A 20819-nucleotide genomic window follows, 5' to 3' on the forward strand; every position below is an offset into this window, starting at 1 on the left:
TATGGTTGATGGACATTAGGGTTGTTTACAGTTTGGGGCATTACAAATAATGCTGCTATGAACATTCATTCACCTGTCTTTTGCTTCACATTTGTGTATGCATTTCTGTTGGGTATATACCTAAAAATGGAATTGCTGGGTCATAAGTTAGATTATACGTTCAACTTTAGTAGATACCGACAAAAAGTTTTCCAAAGTGGTTGTACCAATTTTTACTCCCACTAGTAATTTTGCTTATAATTTGCTTTTTTATTTTAGCTATCTCATTGAATAGTGGTGTCACATATAGTTGTGTCACATTGTGATTTAAATTTGCTCTGATGACTAATGAAGTTGAGATTTATTGTTTATTAATGAAGTTATGTTTGTTGGCCATATAGACAATCCTGTTTTCTGAAGTGCCTGCCTTTTGATCTTTTTTTTCCCTATGGGTCTTATTGATTTTTTTTAGGAGTTCTTTATATATTCTGTATATGAGTCATTTGTTATGTATTAGTATTTGTTATGTATTTGTTATGTATATATAATATATATAATATGTATGTATATTTGTATATATATTTTTCTCCTACTCTGTTGCTTGCTTTTTTACTCTTTTAATGGTTTACTTGGATGAACAAAAGTTTTTAACTTTAATGTAATCCAATGTGTCAGTATTTTCCAGTCAACCCACAGAATCATAAGAAATAACAGTGTCATAAGTCACTTAGTGTTGGGGGGTTGATACAGAGCAATGGATAAGTGAAGCAGAAAAAGTAGAGAGGTGCTTTTATCTAAGGGAGTGAATTTATAATTTGATACATCAGCAATTCATAAAACTTTGAAAAGAATTGTATCAGCTTGGGCTGAATGTAACAGTTCAAAATGAAAAGTGGCTTCTGGGTCCTCAAACTTCTATGGAATGGGAGCAGACTGAGAAAGTTCATCAGCTGCAAACATAAGTCATTTCTAATGAAAAAGTCAAGGTGTCTCAATGGGCAGAGTCAAGAGCTCAGAGGGTAGAGCTAAGAGTCATGGAGAACCACTCCTAAGAAGCAGGATTGGCAACATGTGCCTGGTGGACTTTGGAATTGCTAGGGACCAGAGACTTCTCTGTGCCTCCTACCTTCCCTCCCACACCCAACTTTTGACTGCAAATGTCTGTTTTAGTTATCTTATCCCTGTTTTATGAATGTATGTCAAATGTGCTTATGAATGTATGTTGAGTCTGCATGTGCTTGTGTGTATGGGGGTGGAGGTGGGAAGCAATCACTTGTCTTTTTAATTCACAGGTTCATTAACCACACCTGAGAAGTTGTACCTGAGAGGACATACCTTAAGAGCCCCATCGGACCCTGAACCTGATTTAGATGACAAAATACTGGACTTTGAGCTGATGCCATAATGAGATAAGGCTTTGAGAGCTTGGAGGAAGATAACGTGAGTGTGTTTTACATCTACAGAAGGTAGGTGGTGGTAGCTAGTCTTCAGATTCCTCCCAGGAAACCATACCACCTGATATTCATGCCCTTGTGCAGCCCCCTCCCACATTAAATCTAGGTCGATATCATGGCATGCTTAACAATTAGAATATGGCAGATATAACACTGTGCTGGTTCTGAGCACAAGCCTTAAAAAGGCCAGGCAGCTTCCACTTTTGCCCTTTGGGGATCCCTGAGCTGCCATGTAAAAAGTCCAGCTACCCTGCTAGAGAGAGCACATGGAAAGGCTGTGTGGAGAGGGAAAAGCCCTGACTACATGAATAGAGAGAGAAGCACAGTCTTTTCAGAATCCCAGCCAGGCCCAGACTTTCAACTGTCCCCACCAATATGTCAGACATGTGAGTAAAGCCATCTTGGATGTGCCAATCTCAGCTGCCATCTGATGGCAGCTGCAGGAGAGATGCCAAGAGAGATCAGCAGAACTGTCCAGCTGAGCCCCAGTCAAACCATAGAATCATGACAAATAATAGAACTGGTGCTAATTTAAGCTACTACTTTTTGGAGTGCTAACCAAAATAATATTTTTATATTATTTTATGTTTCATAATAATATATATTTTATAATTATATTTTATATATTTACATTAGATATAGTTCTATTATATTTTATAATATTTCTAATGTTAATCTTCTATTATATAATATGGTATATCCCTCTATCTGGTTGGATTATTTTCAATTTCTCCAAAAATGATTTGTAGTTTCCTATATAAACATCTTGCACATTTTCTTTACATTTATTCTTAGATATATGACTTTATTATGCAATTGGCAAATGGCATTATGTTTAAAACTTTTTACTAGTTACTTGCTTGTTTGTGGTATATAGAAACATAATTGATTTTGTTTATTGACCATGTATCCAGTGACTCCTCTTAATTCTAATAATTTATCTATAGATCTTTTGGGTTCATCTACATATATAATTATATTATATATGAATAATGACAGATTCATTTCTTCCTTTCCAATTCTAATAAGATTTAATTCTTTTTGTTTGTCTTGTTGCACTGGCTAGAAGTGCTTTGTTCCTGATTTTAGGGGAAAAGCTTTTGATATTAAACTATTAAATATGATGTTTCATATGGTTTTCTAGATACCTCTGGTAAGGCAAGAATTTTTATTATAAATGGAGATTGAATTTTATCAAAAGCTTTTTCTGCATCTATTAAGATGAGTGTGATGTGTTGTTTTTATTCTGTTACTACGGTGAATTACATTGATTTTTGAATTTAAAACCAACATTACAGATTTGAAATAAACTCAGCTTTGTCATGATGCATCATTCTTTTTATCTATCATTGATTAAACAATAATATTGATTTGTTAATATTTTGTTTAGGTTTTTAGCATCTATGTTCATAAGAGAGAGTGGGCTGTAATTGTCTTTTCTTGTATGTCCTTTTCAAGTTTTTGCATAAAAGTTTTGCTGTTCTCATGAAAGGAGTTGGAAAGTGCTTCCTCTTTTTATATTCTCTGGAAAAGTTTGTGTAAGATTGATGTTATTACTTCTTTAAATATTTGGTAAAGTTTACAGTGAAGCCACTAGACTTTGGCATTTTTCTATGTAGGAAAAATTTTAATTATGGACTCAATTCCTTTGACTTATGTACAACTACTACTATCCAAATTCCTCTATTTCTTATTGTGTCCATATTGGTACATTAGGATTTCTTAGTAATTTGTCTATTTTATTTAAATTTCAAACTTATTGTCATAAAAGTATTCATATGGACATCCTATGATCTCTTCATGATTCTTTTCTAATTCCTGAAATTGTTCATTTGCACATTCCCTCCTTTTCTTTCTTGATCAGATTTGCCAGGTGCTTGTCAATTAAGTAGCCTTTTTTTTTAAGATAATATTTTGGATTTGTTAGACTTCACTATATGCTTGTTTTCTGTTTCATTAGTTTCTGGTTTGTTCTTTACTATTAGCCTCTTCCACTTTCTTTGAGTTTAAACTTGCTGTTCTTCTTCTAACTTCTTGAGATGGATACTTACATCATTTATTTTCAGTTTTTGTATTTCTTTAATAGATGCATTTAAGGCTATAGATTTCTCTTGAGCATGGCTTTAGATGCAGCCCACAAGTCTTGAGATGTCATATTTTCAATAAACAATTAAAAACGTCTTTAATTTCTATTGTGATTTTTAGTTTGATCCATTGGGTTACTTCAAAGTATAATACTAACTTCCAAAAATGTGGGTTTTCACATTGGCATTTTTGCCATTTATTACAAGAATAATTTCATTGTGGTTATAGAACATACACTGTGTGATGGCTTGGGGGCCATTTTAAACAGTGAAATCCCCAACAGAAAGCACAAAAATGTGAAAAATGTGGCACTAAATATACCGCGAAAAGGACACTTGTTTATACTATGAAAGCTGAAACAAGAAGGTGAAGTATCACTTTTCATCCCCAGCTGGGAAAATGAGGATGGGGTAACTCAAATTTTTTGCCACTCTATGCATGTCTACTCTGCAAATAGTGATTTTGGGGTTACAAATAAATTTTAGCAAGTAATTGAATTCACAAATAAAGAATCTGTGAGTAATTAGGATCACTGTATATGTAAAGCACACAGAATAATACCTGATACACAGTAACTATTTTAAGAGAAGAGAAGGAATACTGTGAATTCATTATAAAGAGAACTTGATGGGAATAGCTAGGATTCACCTAGAGAGAACTAATTTGCATGAGGAATGGAGAAGAGCATGTTCTAGTCAAGTGAACAAAGGTATAGAGTTGTGAAGGCAAGGCCCTCTCTACACACATCACAATGAGTCCAGGGTTCAGATAGGAAAATGGTAGGTGGAGGCAATCAAGTCAGAAAAATAAGTTCAATCCACAAAATAAAGGGCCATGAGGACTAGGCCAACGACTTTGGTCTTTGCATCATGCCTCCTCCTGCCAGTTTCTTGACTTATTTCCTTGCTAGAATATAAGTTTTCTGAGGACATACCTAGAAGGATACCTGTACCTAATGGGCAAGCACATCCCATTCATTGCACCCAGGCCTTGGAGTGAGAGTGCTGGGTTCAAAGTCTGTACCTTTCCTTCGTAACTTAGGACCTTGGGCAAGGTACTTAACTTTTCTACACCCCATTTCCTTAGCTATTTATGAGGACCAATGAAGGTCCCCGTCTCCCTTTGTAGTGATGAGGATTAAATGAGATATTATTACATGTGAAACACTTGGTATGCAACTGGTCACTTAGTAACATCAGCTAATATTAATTTAGAAACTTCCTTATTTCTGTAATATTTTCCCTTCATTCACAATTCAAAATTCTGCCCCAAGAAAGAAGACTTATAAGTGGGGATGTTGGTAGTATCAAAGATAAATTGAGGCATTTAAAATTTTTTTAAAGTTTATTTGGGCAACAAAGAATTTGAGGCCTGCAGTGCTAACCCAAAAGTGATAAGTAACTCCGGGAGAGTGGAAAGTAAAAGCTTATATAGGGCAAGTGTGGAAACAAACAAGGAAATGTTCTGACTGGATGATAATAAATTTCCTTTTTTAATAGGGGGTGTTTTACAGAGTGGGGAGCAGATACACATTGATTGGTATGGTGTGCTTGTCCATTCTGATAATCTAGCTCTACTGTACCAAAACTGGTTTATCACCAGGTGTTGTTTATCTGCAGTTCTGTAGGGTGCATTCCATTATTCTGCTTTTTCAGAAAGCCCCTTCAGATCAATTGTTTTGTCTTCTGGAAAACAATTTCTTGGAAAGGGGCTCCTCTCAGCAATGCCCTTTGCAGGCAGCCATTTTGTTTTACTTAACTGTAGAGAACTTTTACCAGTCAACCCAGCCTAGTAGTCATATCCTCTCAGACTCTCGCAAATTTCTTTGGGATTTAGATGATATTAAGGTTGCAAAAACTTCAATCAGCAACTTCCAACAATTTCTTATACCAACTGGAAAATATTGCAATAACTCAATTCAATTCAATTCTGACTCTACCCAGAGTTAGCCTGGACTCCGTAGGTTAAGGACAGTCCTTCAGGCACCAGTTACAAGTTGGAGGACACAGGCCACCCGCACTTCTGAACAACTGGCTACAAAGTCAGGGGTTCTCACTCCCCCTCCCCCCACCCTGGTTTGATAATTCACTGAACGATTCACAGAACTCACTGAAAGTGTTACATTTACAATTATAGTTTTATTATAGTAAATAAGAAACCAAAAGAAGAGCCACATAGGGCAAGGTCTGGGAGGGTCTCAGATGCAGGCTTCCATGTCCTCTCCATGTGGAGTCAGAATGCGTCACCCTCCCAGCACAGAGATGTATCTTATCAATCGTGGAAGCTCATCAGGACTTTGAGAGTCCAGAGTTTATATGGAGTCTCATTATATAGGCATGATTGATAGAATCACTGTCCTTATGGTTGAACTCAATCTACAGGACCCCCACCCCATATCAGCTATGGGCTGATACGATGTGGCTCAGAGCTCCACCCCCCAATCACATGGTTGGTCTTTCTGGGGTGGTCAGCCCTCACCTCAAGACTGTAGGTGTGACACTGACCTCCAGAAAGGCTACACCATTCTGTCTCCTCATCAACAGTAAATAGGTACATCCCTCTCTCCATGTTGTCTCCAGCACTTTTATCCCTATTTATATTTTTTCCTGCAGTTTTGTGCAGATGTGTTTGCCTACCATGAAGTTATACATAGTGTACGATCATCATATAGTTGTGCATTTCTCACCACAGTCAGCAGTCAAGTTCAATTTTTAAAAAACACTTTGGGGATTTTTATTGGAATTAAATTGAATTTATAAATTAATTTTGAGGAAATTGACATATTTATGATGTTGAGTCTTCCCATCTACAAGCATAGTTTATTTCCCCATTATTGTGGTCTTCTTTAATGTCTTTCAATAAAGTTTCATTGTTTGCTACAGAAAGAAAAAAGACTGCAGGTGCGATTGCCCCCATCTCCTTTGTATATGAACTATCAGATGTGATGCTGGACTCACCATGAATAACAAAAGACACTCCTATCATAGGAAATCACAAAGACATAGAAGTTACCTCCCCAGGAACTAGGGACAAAGACCAGCCAATTTTCTTATTATAATACAGATGGTCTGACCCAACTGACAGAAATTATTTCTGATTCCAAAATTTTGCACATTCAAGTGGCAATGTGGCAGTGGCCGCTGGGATTTTGATCTGTCCTCATGACACTTAAGACTTAATGAACAAGGAAAGGATGATTGGGGAACCTTGTATCCCCGATGATTATTTTGTTTCCAAGGGCTATTTGTCCTTTAAGATTTTTTTTTCCTTCCTCCCAATGGATGATTAGAAACCAGATATGTTTGATTCCGTAACAGCTGATTTTCCTGACTAATGTGTTTTGTAGGCAGCTTGCATAGAACTGATTATGCTGCCATCAAGGATTGGAAATAAAAGATTTAACCAGAGCAAGTAAAACAAAACCTGAAATGCAATGTAGATATATAAGAAAGCTTTTCCGTTCTTGGTTTGTGTTCTAACTTTCCTCCAAGTGTGATTGAAAAGGAGTTTGACAGGATAGTCAGGAGGGTAACACCACTGAGGCAACACGGTTGCTGAGAAAAGTCACTTGACAAATCCTAACATTGAGAAGAGCCACTCCATTTGCAGCACAGACACTAAGATACAATTCATGCAAGACTGTACCCTGGAAAAACATAACTATGCTAGGATTCTCTTCTCACTGAATTTCTTTCATCACTAAGCTTGATATTTTCAACACTTATCTCTAAGTCTATTTTCAGTTGCTGTGCAAAGGATTAATGAAAATAACCCCATGTAATGTGATTAATGTCTCAGAAACATATCCCATCCTAGAATTCATAGAAGAAATGCCTTCCTATAGAAAGGCTTTCAAAATAAAAGTTAAAGGAAATAAAATTCTGTGTGTCTAAGTGGGAAAAAATTTTAATTTTGATATTGAATTCATTGAACTTTGGTCAACAAATATTTGTTTTAAAAGAAAACATACTGGAGAAAAATTCACCGTCTAAAGTTATAAAACACATAAACTACCATAAGCAGAAGTCAGCAGATGCCACAAACAGCCTAAGAATTTCAGGAGAGTCAGACATAGATTATAAAATAGGTATGTCTAAAATGATTAATGACAAAACAGGAGAAAAATAAAACTGCAAAAATGATGAAGTAGAAACTTAAGACATAAACACAGAATGCTCAGAAATGAAAAATATATTCATTGAATTTAAAGACTTGATATACAGATTAGAAAGAGCAAAGTGAGCATTAGAGAACTGGCAGATAGATCTGAGCATGAATCACAGAGAGACTAAGAGATGGAACAAATGAAAACAGATGAAGAGACACTGAGAATAGGATGAAAAAGATCCTCAGATAAAGAAGTTCCAGAAGGAGATATAGAAAAGATGGGAAAGAAGCAATATATGAAGCTACAATGGCTGAGAATTTTCTAATTCTATGAAACATACAAATCCTCAGATTCAGAAAGTTCAGTACATCCTGACCACGATAAATAAAAATAAATCCATTCCTAAACATGTTATAGTGGAAGAGCAGAATATCAAAGACAGAGATCTTACCAAGCAACCAGAGGGAAAAGCCAGACTATCCAAAATGAACAAAAATTAGATTGAAATAAGAATTCTCAACAGCAACATTGCAAGTTAGAAGATAGGGCAATAATATTTTCAAAGGGCTAAGAGAAGACTGTCATCAACCTAAGATTCTATTTCCAGCTCAACTATCTTTCAAAAAAATTAAGAATACACTTTTAACAGACCTCACTAATGCAGGCACTTTGGGAAGAACAAAATTGAACTCAAAAGAAAGACTGAGATACAAAAGTTGTATAATAAGCAAAGAAATTGGTAAATATGTAGGTAATTTAATATAAGACTTGGATGTATAAAGCAGCATAATAATAATTGATTTTGTGCTTATAAAAATAGAATGGAATTAAAACAAGATATTGGAGATTATTGGCATAGAGTATTCTAAAGTCTATTATTTGGGAAGTAGGTAGAGACATCTGTTAACTTTAGACTTTGGAAAGTCACATATGAATTGTCAAATTGTGAGTATTACCACCAATAGAAATGAACTGTATAATTTTCAAACCAATAGAGAAGTGTGTGGTCTATGCAGCTGACAAACTTTTCCTTGGCACTAGAACTGAAGCTCCACTTCTTTGAAAGTTCCTCCCCTCCTCCAAACAGACTTAGAGATTCCTTTCTCTCAGTTCTTGTGTATCTTTCTTAGCACAAGTAGTAATTGCCTGATTCTCAGGTCTGTTTCCTTTGCCTTCCTTACTCACCGTGCATCCCTGATCATAGCAGGCACTTTCGTGTTTGTAGGATGAATGGATGTGGCTTGTTCAAGGCCACAGAGCTCCCAAAAGGCAGATAAAGAATAAGAGAAAGAATAAGAACCCCTATCTTTGCACCCAGAGGCCTGTTACTTCCTTTATCCAATCTGAAAAAAAAAAAAAAGTGTTGTATCATATAGAAATAGCAGCTGCTTGATTAAAGCAATGAGAAGTCCCTTTGAGATAAAAAAGCAAATGAAGACAAAAATATTTTCACATTGGAAACTAGCATCAATCCTCTGTTTAAAGAAAGTCTGCACTTTTCATGTTATGCTGGTAATGGAGGCAAGTCCTAGCATAGGCTTTTGGAGCCACTCACTTTTCCCAGGAGTCCTTGACCATATTCATCCTGAGGGTTGGCCTCATCCCAAAGCTAATTCCAGTGGAGCATGATCCCAGGTTGCTGAGAGGGTCCCTACCTGCCAGGTTGTTACTGCTAGGAATTAAACCTTCAAAAATCCCATATCAAAATGTGCCTCAAGATCCTTTTGGTGATCAGTTAATGGAGGTGGAAGGTGGGAGGGCTGAGAGCCAGCTAAGAATTCGGTCTTGGAAGATTCTGCACTGGATGAACTAGATAGGAAATGGAATTAAAGAGAGGACTGAGAAGGAGGGGAGAAGTGAAGGGAGGTGCACAATGACTACTTCACAGTTTTGCTTAGGATTTCGTTCAGATTTTCAGGCTCAATACCAAATGTTTTAAAATGGGTAACATCACAGTTGACCTTGTGTTATCTCGCAACAAGATTAAAAGGTAGGGGGGAGGCTGCAGCCTGGAGGCTCCAGGGACAGAGAAGTCATGCTCGTATTGCAGAGGCGTTAGCTAGCATGTGTGTATAGGGTATGTTCATTTGAGACTTCTCCACCGGAAATCACCTGGTATCACTAAGTCTCCACTAAAGCCAGGGTTTGCTGCCTGATTTCTTGCCATGTCGAACGAAGTAGAGACGAGTACAACCAACGGTCATCCTGACCAACAGGCCGCACCAAAAGCCCCATCAAAGAAGGAAAAGAAGAAAGGCTCTGAAAAGACAGATGAGTATCTCTTGGCCAGGTTTAAAGGTGATGGTGTGAAATACAAGGCCAAGCTAATTGACATTGATGATGTGCCAGATGCAAGAGGGGATAAAATGAGCCAAGATTCTATGATGAAACTAAAGGGAATGGCGGTAGCTGCTCGGTCTCAAGGACAGCACAAACAAAAGCTCTGGGTCAACATTTAGCTATCTGGGATAAAATTAATTGATGAGAAAACTGGGGTAATAGAACATGAACATCCAGTGAATAAAATTTCTTTCATTGCTCGTGATGTGACAGACAACCGGGCATTTGGTTATGTATGTGGAGGAGAAGGCCAACACCAGTTTTTTGCCATAAAAACAGGGCAGCAGGCCGAGCCATTGGTCGTTGATCTTAAAGATCTCTTTCAAGTTATCTACAATGTAAAGAAAAAAGAAGAAGAAAAGAAAAAGACTGAAGAAGCCAACAAAGCAGTAGAGAATGGCAGTGAGAACCTCCTGACTCTTGATGACCAAACTACCAAATTGAAATTGGGTATTGACCAGATGGATTTGTTTGGGGACATGTCTACACCTCCTGACCTAAATAGTCCAACATCTTCAGCCAGTGACTTGTTCCCATCAGACCTCTTTGCTCCTCCCGTCTCAGAATCTCCCAACAGACCAACCCTCTGGATCTCTTCAAAACAAGTGTTTCTGTCCCAGTAGGGCCCCTTATGGGTCTACGTGGTGTACCAGTTACACCCCCTCAGGCAGGACCATGGAACCCCCCACCATCCTTAGTCTTCAATCAGTCCCCTTCAATGGTCCCAGGAGCTATTGTGGGTGGTCAACCTTCAGGATTTGGTCAGTTGCTTATTTTTGACACAAGACCAGCGGTTCCAGATTGGAACCAGCCTTCATCCTTTGCAGCCTCAACTTCCCCTCCAGCCCCTGCTGTTTGGGGCCCTTTAGCATCTGTGGCAGCTAACGCTTGGCCCTCAACAACCTCCTTAGGGAATCCTTTTCAGAGCAATGTCTTTCCAGCTCCTGTGCCAGCCCAATCCTCTTCTATGCTCCCTTCTCTTCTGGTCGCTCCTCCTCAGCCACCTCCCAGAACTGCTGCTGCCCAGGACATCGCCAAAGATGTCTTCACTGCCTTAGACCCACTAGGGGATAAAGACGTTAAGGAAGTAAAAGAAGTGTTTAAGGACTTACAACTGCGGCAGCCACCTGGACCTGCAAGGAAGGGAGAGCAGTCTTCCTCTGGGACTTCCAGTGCTTTCTCCAGTTATTTTCACAGCAAAGTTGGCATTCCTCAAGATAATGCAGACCATGATGACTTTGATGCTAATCAATTGTTGAGCAAAATCAATGAACCACCAAAGCCAGCTCCAAGACAAGGTGCCCTGCCAGTTACCAAATCTGCTGACAATGCATTTGAGAACCCTTTCTCTAAAGGTTCTTTCAGTTCTTTACCACAAATCCCTGTGGCTCCTCAACCCACAGCTCCTAATGTATATAGGGATCCTTTTGGAAATCCATTTGCATAACTTCTGAACTTGGTATGCTGACGATACAGAGGAACAAAAAGGTGGAAGAAGAAAGTGACTGCTAAGGATCTAAACAAGATGGTGACCTCATGAACCTCTATTGATTAGCTCAAAATAGTCCACGTAAATTCCTGTGGTTATATGTCCAATGGTAAGAGCTGAACATATGGGATTATTTTCCATCTGGTTTCCTACTTAGTCATTATAAACACAGACTTGACATAGCATTTTAAATGTCCAAATATTGAATGTGCTAAACTGGAGGCAACTATTTCTAGGGAGTTGCATTTTTGAAAGTGATGTTCAGCCACACAGCTGTTTTATACGTACTTATTTTCTCTTGTGCACTTTTCTGTATGCAAATAAAGCTATAAGTTTACTCATTTTAATAAACTGGAATGGCAGAAAAAAAAAAAAAAAGGGTAGGGGCAAAGTGGGGGATCTTTTGAGAATCTCTGATAGGCACCAGATGACTATATTAGAGTCTTCCAACTCAAAGCTATATTATCCGCATGGTATTTTCTCCAGCCCTTTCGTTATCAATCACAAAGCCAAGAGAAGCTGATAGAGAAGCAAAATGATTCCAAAGTCAGCTTTCCTTCAAGGGGAGGATGGTATCTGGAGATAGTAAAGGAAGGCAAGGAATGAGAGCAGGCAGCTCTGGATGGGTGAAGGGAGGAGCTGAGGCTGAGAGCTTTCATTTGGGTTCATATCTAAACTTACTGATTTGCTATGGAGGTCACATAAGTACTATAGGTAGATGTCTTCGACAAATAGATTAAAGGTATTAAATACGGCCTATTTCATCTACTCAGACAATCCTTTCTGTCCTTTATCTGCCTTTCACATAAAGAAATATCAGAAAGGAAAACAGCTCTGCTAAAAAGACTAAGAGGTTAGGACGAGTGTGTGTGTGTGTGTGTGTAACGTTATTGAGAATGGCCTGAGGAATTTGGGCAGCAAGAATATGTAGCATTTCTGCTACACTTGAGCAACTAAGTTAATTGTCTACTTCAGCCTTCAACTTTGAGGTACAAGGTGAAGTTCTCTTTTTACATTAATTAATCTGCTTTGACATTTTTCACACAATTGTGGCACTTTCTCAGAAAGGGACTTCATAACTGTCATAACATTTAGATCTCCCTGGGCCTGGACAAGGTGAAACCTTACCAGTTCCTAAGGAGATTTTTTTCACAATTAGCATTTCATAAAAGTCTTAGCTCTGTAAAAAGCACATTGTAGAACAAGAGCTCCCACTTCAGCTGCCTGTACCGGGCTCTGAATAAGTTGGTTGTGGTCTCATGTTGAAAATAAAACTTTCTTTCTTAAGCCTAAGTATTTGTACTTGTTCATGCATGGTCTAATACTTTTACCTGTGAATACATGCATGGTTCCAAGGGCTTTATTGTGCACAGTTTGTTGGGACAATCCCAATGTTCTGTCAAATGGGTTTGAGGTGAGAATGTCCAGTTAATAGGTAAACATTTCATAGAACTGGAATAGGGTCTGGATTGCTGTGATCATTTGCTGCTGTTGTAACCGAGCCCCTTTCAAAATGCTACCTTAGAACTGCTTTAATGGCTTCATTGACACTAGACACTTGGCAGTAGTGAATAAACCACTGGGTTAATTAGAACCCAGACTTACAGCCTATCTTCAGCTCATAAGGTAAACACTGTTTTCCTTTGACCTAATTACAAGATGTTCTTAAACAACATCATTTTTATAAAAGAAACCATTACCACCAATTGCTTCATGAACCATCTTGTTGGGACTAAAAAAGGTATCTGCAATTTGGACAAAGAGAAAGTGTTTGCAATTTGCCAATAAAATGCAGTCCACAGAAAACAGTGCTATTCATAGGCAATGGAAATACACTGTTTGCAGATAATTTGTCCTTTCTCCTACTTTCCCTCACCTTCTACATTGCCCCTATCTGAAAAAGTTAAGATCAGAATCAGAATGTCCTTCTCCCTTATCAAGAAATTTTATGTGGTCAGTTCCATAAAGCTCCTGGCTTCAGCAATATTCTAGATTAGGTACTCATTTCCTTCCCTAAGTTCCAACAACAGCTATTTTAATGATAGATTTAAAAAATCCAACAAACCAAAAATTACCACACCATCACCACTATCGAGAACAACAAAACTCAAAACTCACAAACAAAAACAATTTTTAAAACAATGTAATCAGACTTGATTAAATACTTCAGGGTCTATTGTGAGTATATTGTGTTGGGCTACCTTGGGCCATTTTGGTAGAATTTTATTTGAATATTTACTTGAAGGGACTATAACACATCGAGCCATCCTGAACCCTGATCTGCACAGGTGCCCCTATACTATATGGGAGAATAGCTGGGGTATAGAAGAAAGAACACATTTGAAGCGGCCTGTGGGTTGTTGCCAGGAACCCCAAGACTCAGAGTGGTGAGGACTCTATTCTTAAACATACAACCCCCTTCCTGAAAGGTCCCCCTGCTGAATATGGCTGCAAAGCATAGACTGCTTTTGCTTATAGAAAAAAACAAAAGTAAGGTTGAGTTAACAACTGGATATGTAACACACTGACTAGCATCCCAGGGCCATTCTTGACAGTTTTTGTTCCTGCAGATAGTCTTTGAAGGTGCTGTGCAACACGGCCACCACTAGAGGGCAGAGCAGACCACATCTCCAGAGGGGTAAATGAAAGAAAGTGCATTGAACTATGGAGTAAAGGCTAAATAGATCTTCTCTTAGAAGTTTCTCAGCCCCTTAACGTCATCCCATTCTATGAATCACTTCTAAAGGTTAGGGCAAAGGGATGGGCAGGCAAGCACTACATAAATTGCATTGAAATTTAGTATTTCCTTAGAAGAAAAGACTCTTGCCTTTGATAACTTTCATTTATTGACACATTTCATCCCTTTCCCTATGCCAGATACTGTACTGGACACTGGGGAAATAAACACAGGTAGCTCATTTCATTGCCTTCTATGTGCTTGTATCCAGCTGGGGAGGCAAACAAGTGATTTAATCAATTAATCAAAAGACTGCAATGCCCTAAATGCAGTGAGAGCTCAGAAGAGGACAGTCTAATTCAGAGTTGGGGAAGGGCCCCAAAGCAGTATTTCCACACAGACCTAATGCCTGAGCATGTTGGAGGCTTTAAGACAGAATCGAAATTACTGGGTAAACAAGAAAAGAAAGGCAGAAGAAGAGATGATATTTTAAAAATGCTTCCAGTGTAAAAGAGTATATTACAGAAAAAATACAATATCCAAATGCAAAAGAAGGGGAAAAAATCCCCAACAGCTACTACCAAGAAACCATTGCTTTTTAACCATAAATTTTTCCAGATTTCAGAAGGTTTGGGATACAAACAATTTAGGAAGAAAACAGCAGCATAACCACACTCACCAATAATAAGCCATTTTAAATATAATTCCTATTGTGTGCAGAGATACACCTGGGATCTCTGAAGGTCAGCCTGGGCAGTCCCCAAAGGACAATGACTTGGTTCATGGGAATCATGTTGTGCCGGTATGGATATATTATGTCCCCCAAAAAGCCATATTCTTTAATGTAATTTTGTAGGAGCAGATTGACTAGTCTGTTCATTAGGATGGAAGTGTTTGATTAAAGTATTTCCATGGAGATGTGCACCCCGCCCATTCAGGGTGGGTCTTAATTAAATCACTGGAGTCCTATAAGAGAGCTCACAGACAGGAGGAGCTCAGAGCAGCTGGGAGAGACATTTTGGAGAAAGCCATTTTGAAACACAACTCAGGAGCAAAGGAACAGCAGATGATAGCCACGTGCCTTCCCAGCTGACAGAGGTGTTCCAGAAACCATTGGCCATTCTTCAGTGAAGGTGTCTTCTTATTGATGCCTTAGTTTGGACATTTTTATGGCCTTAGAACTGTAAATTCATAACCTAATAAATCCCCTTTATAAAAGCCAATCTATTTCTAGTATCTATTTTAACAGCAGCATTTGCAAACCAGAACACATGTCCTCAAAGGAAACATGTTAGAACATGTCCTCCAAATGTCTTCTAATCCACAAAATGTATCTGGAGTACTAAATACCAATACAGTGGTTCTCAATCCTAGCTACACTTTCAAATCACTTAGGCGATTTTTAAAAACACAGATGCCCATCCCCATCCCCTGCTTCATGTTTAATTGATCAGGGTTGATGCAGGCATCAGAATTCTTGAAAGCTTTCCAGATTATTCTAATGTGCAGTCAAGGTTGAGGCCTATTGAGAACTACTAGGTGATGACATCCCAGTGGGAAAACAAGATTCAAAATAGGGATCTGGGCAACATCACTTTCTTCTCTTTGACACTAGGAATGAATTGAACCTTCTATTTCTATGGAACTCTTACTTGCACCTTCAACATCTGGTTTGTAAATAAAATCCATTATCATAAAGAAAATAAGATGAAAAAGAATACACAGACAGTAGAAAATATTGCAAAGTATTTATTTTTTGTTTTATCGTAAGTCGTCTTTTAATTTCTCAAGACTTTTCCTCAGTTGGGCATCTGAAGGCCATCCCCTTGGTCTCTCTTTCTCTTTTGTCCTCCCTTCAGAATCCTCAGGGTCTTCCTATGTCGCAGGTTTCCCCTGAGAGTTCCTGCTTCATCTCTGAGCAGCAGAGGAAGTTTCCCCAACTTCTAAAGCTCCCTCTTAGCTTCATCCTGGACTGTGAATGGCAGCCCCCTACCATACTTTCCTATGAAGTGAGGGTGGTGGCAGTTAACAATTTTGAATTCTTCATCATAGGGTATCTACATACTCACAAATCTTTCTCCTGCTACCATTTACCTCCTTCGATTATTATGCTAACATATCACTTTATTTTGTCATGTTACTTTATCTTTTTAAATAATTCTTCCCCATTAGCAGAAGTGTAAAGGGATGAGGTGTGTGTATGTGTGTGGGGGGGGGGGAGGGGGAATCATTCTGCCACATGGCTCTGGGGAAAGCTGTTCTGACAGCCTGCAACCCATCCTCCAGTGTGCTGAATTGGAGACTAATGAGAAAGAGATTGGATTCCAAAACAGTTGCTTCAAAGTGGCATATTCTATGTAGCAAGATTTCCTATATTTCTTGGGCACTCCGATTCCAACTAATGGACAGCTGTTGTCCATTAAAGTTGAACTGCTTCTGACCACAAGGCTGCATCAAGCAAGAACTGTAACTGGATGGGTCAAGAAGAAAGAGATTGAAAAAGAGTGAGGGATGAAGAATTCATTCGCAACCTCAAGTAGTTGGCAGAGGTGCTGCGGCTCTTATACCATAGTAACACTAGAGGGCAGGAGAGAGCAGCAGTCCAATCACACATCGCTTCAGCAGCTATAGCAATCACTGGGCTGCTCCAATAAAACTGGCACAGTACAAAATTAGGAAGGTTCCTTTGGAAGTTTACCAGAAAAAGATACTAAAGATAAAAGGTAACCTTTACTTTTAGTAACTTTACCTAATGAGACTTTTCCTCAGTGAACATAACAGTAGGCTACCTTTAGAAGTAAGAAGAGAAGAAAAAGGGAATTTTGCATTTATTTGAAAAAATGGTTTACCCTCAGTAGACATGGCATATGTCCACTTCAGGAATATAAAGTTAGCCACCAGGGACTATGCTGGCTCTCCTAAATCTCATGAAACACTTGCAATAACTCCCCACACTTGCCCTGGTTTCAGGTGGCAAACTCTAAGGGAAACACAAAGACAGGGGTTTGTTTCACATGAGAGTAGCCCAAGAAACCAACTACATGGGGACCACACAGAGAGTTTCTCCAGCAGGAATGTAGCAGAATTCAAAGTCCATCATTTCATTTCAGATGTAAATAGTCACAGTAATTTCAAAGAAGGCTTTTAGCAATCACATGAAAATATTTTATAATGCTGGTTTTCTGTAAGCCTTTATGGAACATTTCTCCCTGGAGCACAAAGCATAGCAATAAAGGATCAAAAGCGAGAAAAAGTGGGGTTGTGACTCTCAAAAATTTTCCATAGAGTCCCGAAGAAGCTGGAAAGCATTTCAGTCAAGGTCCCAAAAGGCAACAGATGGTACACCCAAATTAGGACAATTCAAGGAGGGTTTATTTAAAGAGAATATTTACTAACGTGTGGGCAGGGTGTAGGGGATCCACAAGAGATAGTGCACTAAGTGAAGCAGAGCTACAGCAACAGAGCAAAAAGGGAGGTGGGGGTGGGCAGCTAATGCCGATGCTGAAGGAGAGAGGCATGGAAAGAAGGGCACCTTGAGAGGAGCAGTGGCCTTCTGTCACAGCCAGCTCCAGGTGACCACAAGGGGAGCCCAATCTTACTTTCCTCCCCCACCCCCCAATACCTACTGGGGTCCCCAAGGGCAGAGCCCAATGGAAAACCAGAAGACAAGACAGTCTATTGATACAGTCCTTCCAGGCCAGACTTCCAGGGCAGATATCAAGCTGGACAAAGAAACAACAATATAATCATGCTCATCTGAAATAAACCATTTTGAATATCATTCCTACTATATGTGCAGAGATACCCTGTGAACATGGCATGTCAGCCTGGGCTATTCCCAAAGAACAACCAGAGCTGGTGGCTTAGTATGTGGGACTCGTTTCCTCAAAAGAATCATGGAATTCAGAAGTTGCTCTCAGTTTAAGTGTAGTTTGCTGTAGTAATCTGTCTTTTCCTGGCTGCTTTTAAGAGCTTCTTTTTATCTTAATAATATGAAATTTTACTAGATATGCCTTCGTGTGATGGTTAAGTTCATGTGTCAACTTCACCAGGTTACAGTGTCCAGTTGTTTGGCAAGCAAGCATTGGCCTGATGGTTACTGTGAGGGTATTTCATGCATTTAAATCACTAATCAATTGGTTGCATCTATGACGGATTATGTCTACAATCAAATGAAATTGCCTTCAGCAGTGAGAAGTCTCCTCATTCAATTAGTTGAAGGCTTTAAATGGAGAAGTGATGATTTCAGCAGTCAGAAGGAAGAATTTCTATCTCTACTTCAGCCAGCCAGCTTCTCCCGGGGAATTTGTTGAAACCTTAATTGGAGTTTCCAGCTTGCGGCCTGCTCTATGGAATTCAGACTTGCCAGTCCCCGTGGTTGTGTGAGACAATTCTTATAAAACTCTCATAATACTATGAGATACACACACACACACACATATACACATACACACACACACACATACATCCTGTCAATTGTTTCTGTGGCAGCTTTTCTTTTTCAGAACCTTAATTATATCATACCTGCCTTCTTGCCGCCACGGTTTTTGATGGATTTCTTGTATGTGACAAATCACTTTGCTCTTGCTGCTTTCAGAATTCTCTCTTTGTCTTTGGCATTTGACATTCTGATTAGTATGTGTCTCAGAGTAGGTCTATTAGGATTTATTCTGTTTGGAGTACATTGTGCTTCTTGGACATGTATATTTATGCCTTTCATGAGAGTTTGGAAATTTCCAGTCATTATTTTCTCAAATATTCTTACTTCCCCTTTTCCCTTCTCTTCTCCTTCTGGGACAGCCATAATGCTGTGAAGTTGGAATGGTAAATAGCTTTATTAATCATCTTGATCTGCTTAAACTCCCATTTTACCAAGGAAACTACAAAGAAGAAACAGAAGGCAAATGAGGCAGGCTGCCATGCCAAAGATTCCTTGGGATGCTGATAGAAACCTCTGACCTTGCCAGAAAAGAGGAACTGTAATAAAAACAAGTCAAACTGTCAATAGCAAGTCTGTTAATCTTCACTAGATAGCCTCTGCTTGTGTAGGTTACTGATTAATGGACTATGACCCTGCTCCAGGCAACTCACATCTTCCTTACCCCTCTGCATCCCCCCACAACCCCTCTTTGTCCCAAACAGCCATATAAGCTGCTTCCCAAAACCCAGCCCTTTTGAGCAATAATCTTTTTGTGGTTGCTGCTTCACATGCCTGCTACTTTAGCTCAATAAACCTCTTCTGTACTTTGGTTTTCAGAATTCATGTATTCTTTTGTCAGCATACAGCATGTCTGTTTAGGTGCTTTGTGTTGTCACTCAAATCCCTGAGACACTGGTCAATTTTTTCCAGTCTTTTCTCCATGTGTTCTTCTGCCTGTATGATTTTGATTGTCCTGTCTTCTAGTTGGCAGATTGTTTCTTTTGCCTATCCAAATCTGCTGTTATATGCCTCTAGTGTATTTTTAATCTCTACTACTGTGCCTTTTGTCCCCATAATTTGTTGTTTTTATACTTTCAAATTTTTCTTTATGCTCACACATTGTCTTAATATCCTTTGGCTCTTTATCCATATTTTCCTTCATCTTCTTGAATTGATTTAAGAGATTTGTACGAACTTCTGTGATTAGTTGTTCCAAATTCTGTGTCTCCCCTGAAGTTGTTCCCTTGACTGAGTCATATCTTCCTTTTTCTTAGCACAGCTTGTAATTTTTTGCTGATGTCTAAGCATCTGATCACCTTGATGAGTTAACTCTAAAGGTCTGTTTCTCCCTCTTGTTTAGGATTTTCTTGTGATTGGCATTTGTGGTAAGGCTCTTCTTTGACACTTGGTCCAACTTATTCTAGATCTTTAGAGTAACCTGTGTTTAATTGCTCAGATTTTCTCAGCTCTTCATCCGATTCTTGCTCTGAAAATACAGTAAGATTTTTAAAAGTGCCCTTTTACATGTAATTGTTTCATCTCCAGGAGAAATCTTCCTTTCCTCTGTTCCTTCTCCAGGAATCTTTATCTGTTCTGTTTATTTTTGTGCAGAATTTTCTCCCCAGCTCCTGTGATTTGTTTAAATTCTCTCCTTCGCTCAGTGCCGTTTTCCTTACACCTTTTAGTTCTGTGACCCATTCTGTCTTACAGCAGTTCAGTTTAACCCCTGCTACCCTTTTTTATGTGAGTCTTTTCTGCCTCCAGTTTCTTGCCCATTAGGATATCCTGCTCCAGGGAGCCAGATGGGGTGAATCCAAAAATGAGGGTCACTCCAAAAATGAGGGTCACTCCAGAAAAGTCCATTTTGTGCTTAGGTGGTCCAGCCAACAGAAACTGGATTGACAGAGTGCATGTCTTTAAACCTGTTCTACTGTGCACTGCCTCCCTCCACCCCCCCACCCCCCCACACACAAACAGGTGCCCTTTTGTATGCAGCTTAACTCAGCAACTTGTGTTCTGCCCTGGGTCTCTGCGTACTTAGGTCCCTGTGCCTGGATAAGCATGGGGTTCTAACTTGCTGCTGTGAGTGGCTCTATAGTCTGTGTTTGCTGTGGGAGGGATCTGGGCTGCTGCCTCTGAGTGACTCCCAAGCTGCATGAGATCAAGTGATGGGGAGGGGAACGAACCTGCAGGTTGAGACAGAAATTTCCTACCTGATATTTTTCTTTTCCTTCAATTCAACATTTGTGGAGTCCTTTTCCAGAATC

General features: G+C 39.1%; 1 protein-coding gene across 1 annotated transcript; it reads left to right on the plus strand.

Annotated features, from left to right (window-relative positions):
• The first annotated feature begins 9739 nt into the window (after nt 1–9739).
• On the plus strand, nt 9740–11491 carry LOC119539301 (disabled homolog 2-like). The gene is given in 2 exon segments (XM_037842730.1): nt 9740–10536; nt 10539–11491. Coding segments are annotated over 2 exon segments (1620 nt in total). The 5' UTR covers nt 9740–9791; the 3' UTR covers nt 11414–11491.
• Nucleotides 11492–20819: the final 9328 nt, after the last annotated feature.

The sequence above is a fragment of the Choloepus didactylus genome, chromosome 7, assembly GCF_015220235.1.
Source record: "Choloepus didactylus isolate mChoDid1 chromosome 7, mChoDid1.pri, whole genome shotgun sequence".
In the NCBI taxonomy this organism is placed as follows: domain Eukaryota; kingdom Metazoa; phylum Chordata; class Mammalia; order Pilosa; family Megalonychidae; genus Choloepus; species Choloepus didactylus.